We start from the raw sequence: 1,981 nt of genomic DNA, 5'->3' as shown, positions 1-1,981 counted from the left end.
ATATGCTCATTCCGGAGGCAGCAGGCAGGACACTAACCTTTGTGCGATTGGTTACCTGTAGCACTTCTCTGGGCCACAGTGGTGTCAGAGACAAAGCCTCTATTAGCATGTCCACCAAAGGCTGCATTTTATGAGCTGCTAGACTGAAAAGCCAAGCACCATGGGCACCAGAAACCAAAGCATCCTGTCACAGTCGCTGAGGGCCAACCCATTGATATGCAATAGCAGGGCCAGTCATGTTAATTTGAGCTGCGCCACTCCACTATGATTCGCCGGGTTTCACATTCATTCAGAGGTGTGTCTCAAAGAATGGTGTAAAATGTGTGAGAGTCTGAGAGAGCCCTCAGTGTCCCTGTGCTCACTACTCGCATGTGTTGGCTATTGACTTTATTATAACACACTAATAAGGCTTCCTTGATGGAATTTAAGTTCTTAACGATGCCACTGTCGACCACAGGGATCTATATGATTTTAACTGTCCTCAACCTGCTGCCTGTACAGGCAGACATCTCTGCTTACACACACGACAACAAAAGGATGGACTTTGAAGACCTTCCTCTGCATCTCGGCAACCACGTCCAGCTCTACAATGGACTGAGGGGCCTCTTGGTTGTTGCGTGGCCAGAGAATCGATGTGAGTACATTAACTCACCACCACCACCGCCACCACAACCTCAGAGACTGAGAGCCAGTGCTGCCCCCCTGCCCTTCATCATCCTCATCAACGGATCCGACTGCAACTTTTACACCAAGGTCCTCAGCGCTGAAGAAGCAGGATACCAGGCGGCCATAATTCACAACGTGGACTCCAAAGACTTCATCCGATTGGACTCCAAAGATGTCAGGAAGCAGATACACATTCCAACTCTGTTTGTGACCGAGGAGACCGCCGTCTCCCTGAAGGAGGCCTATACTTATGACAAGGGGGCCCACGTCGTCCTCTCCATCTACTCGCTTTTCTTCACCTATCTCATCATCATTGTGCTCACCATCATGCCCGTCTGCGTGATCATCTTCCCCTTCATAGCTTTACTCCTGATGAGCAACTTTGTGCTCAACAGACTCCTGCTGAAGAAGCTCCCCGTCCACACGTACAAGGAAGGGGCCGCGGTGTACGACACGTGCGCCATCTGCCTGGAGGACTACGAGGACGGAGAGAAGCTCAGGGTCCTGCCATGTTGCCATGCCTACCACACACGCTGTGTGGACCACTGGCTGACCACCATGAAGAGGACGTGTCCCGTTTGCATGCAGTGTGTGGAGCTTTTTGGAGGACCAAATAATAGTTGTTTAGTTTAGCTTTTTTTTGCATTTTTTTTTGCATTAATTAGCATTATTTTCTACGCCATGAATGTGAAAATATTTATTGTTATAACAAGATGGTTTTACAGGTTTTCATTTGATGTGGCATGTTTTGTTGATGACTTTTCGAGACTAGTTGGCCTGTGGCTTCATGCCTACAACAAACTGATCCCAAGGTCATTGCTGGCAACTTGAATACATTTTTGGAATATCTAAACTTTACTTGAGTATTTACTTATTATTTGCACACACGTGCATGCGTGCGTGCGTTGATAGAGGGAGAGAGACTTTCCAAAAGCAAAAATGTTCAGCTTGTATTTAAAAATTTAAGTTATTTTGGTTTGATTTTATAAGTTGTACTTGACTGCAAAGCATAAAAAGTACACAGTGAAATGCTGTATATTCTTAACTACTGTTTTTTGTTTGTTGATTTCACACAATGTAAATATAGCCTACTATGTTTCCCATGCCAATACAAGTATTTTCAAGTATGCTATACCTGCCAAATTTATAGAGGGCCATCAGATATACACATACTTCCCACAGATTTAAAAACATGACTGCATTATGGAAAATCTGCCAATATCTGAAGTATTTTTTCTTCATTCTATTTTAATTGTACATACATTTATTAGTGTTACATTTTTTGCAATGTGAACATATTTTTATCTTGCCCTTT

General features: G+C 44.2%; 1 protein-coding gene across 1 annotated transcript; it reads left to right on the top strand.

Moving 5' to 3' along the window:
- Positions 1–438: 438 nt before the first annotated feature.
- LOC308335238 (E3 ubiquitin-protein ligase RNF13-like) lies at positions 439–1,299 on the top strand (the record flags this gene model as incomplete). Its single annotated transcript, XM_080792250.1, has 1 exon — positions 439–1,299. The coding sequence occupies one exon, from the start codon at positions 439–441 to the stop codon at positions 1,297–1,299; it is 861 nt and encodes a 286-aa protein (XP_080648376.1).
- Between the last annotated feature and the right edge of the window lie 682 nt (positions 1,300–1,981).

Source organism: Protomyctophum bolini (assembly GCF_963924005.1).
Source record: "Protomyctophum bolini genome assembly, chromosome: 20".
In the NCBI taxonomy this organism is placed as follows: Eukaryota; Metazoa; Chordata; class Actinopteri; order Myctophiformes; family Myctophidae; genus Protomyctophum; species Protomyctophum bolini.
Note: the sequence above shows the minus strand (reverse complement) of the source record. Positions and strands in the feature narration are given on the sequence as shown.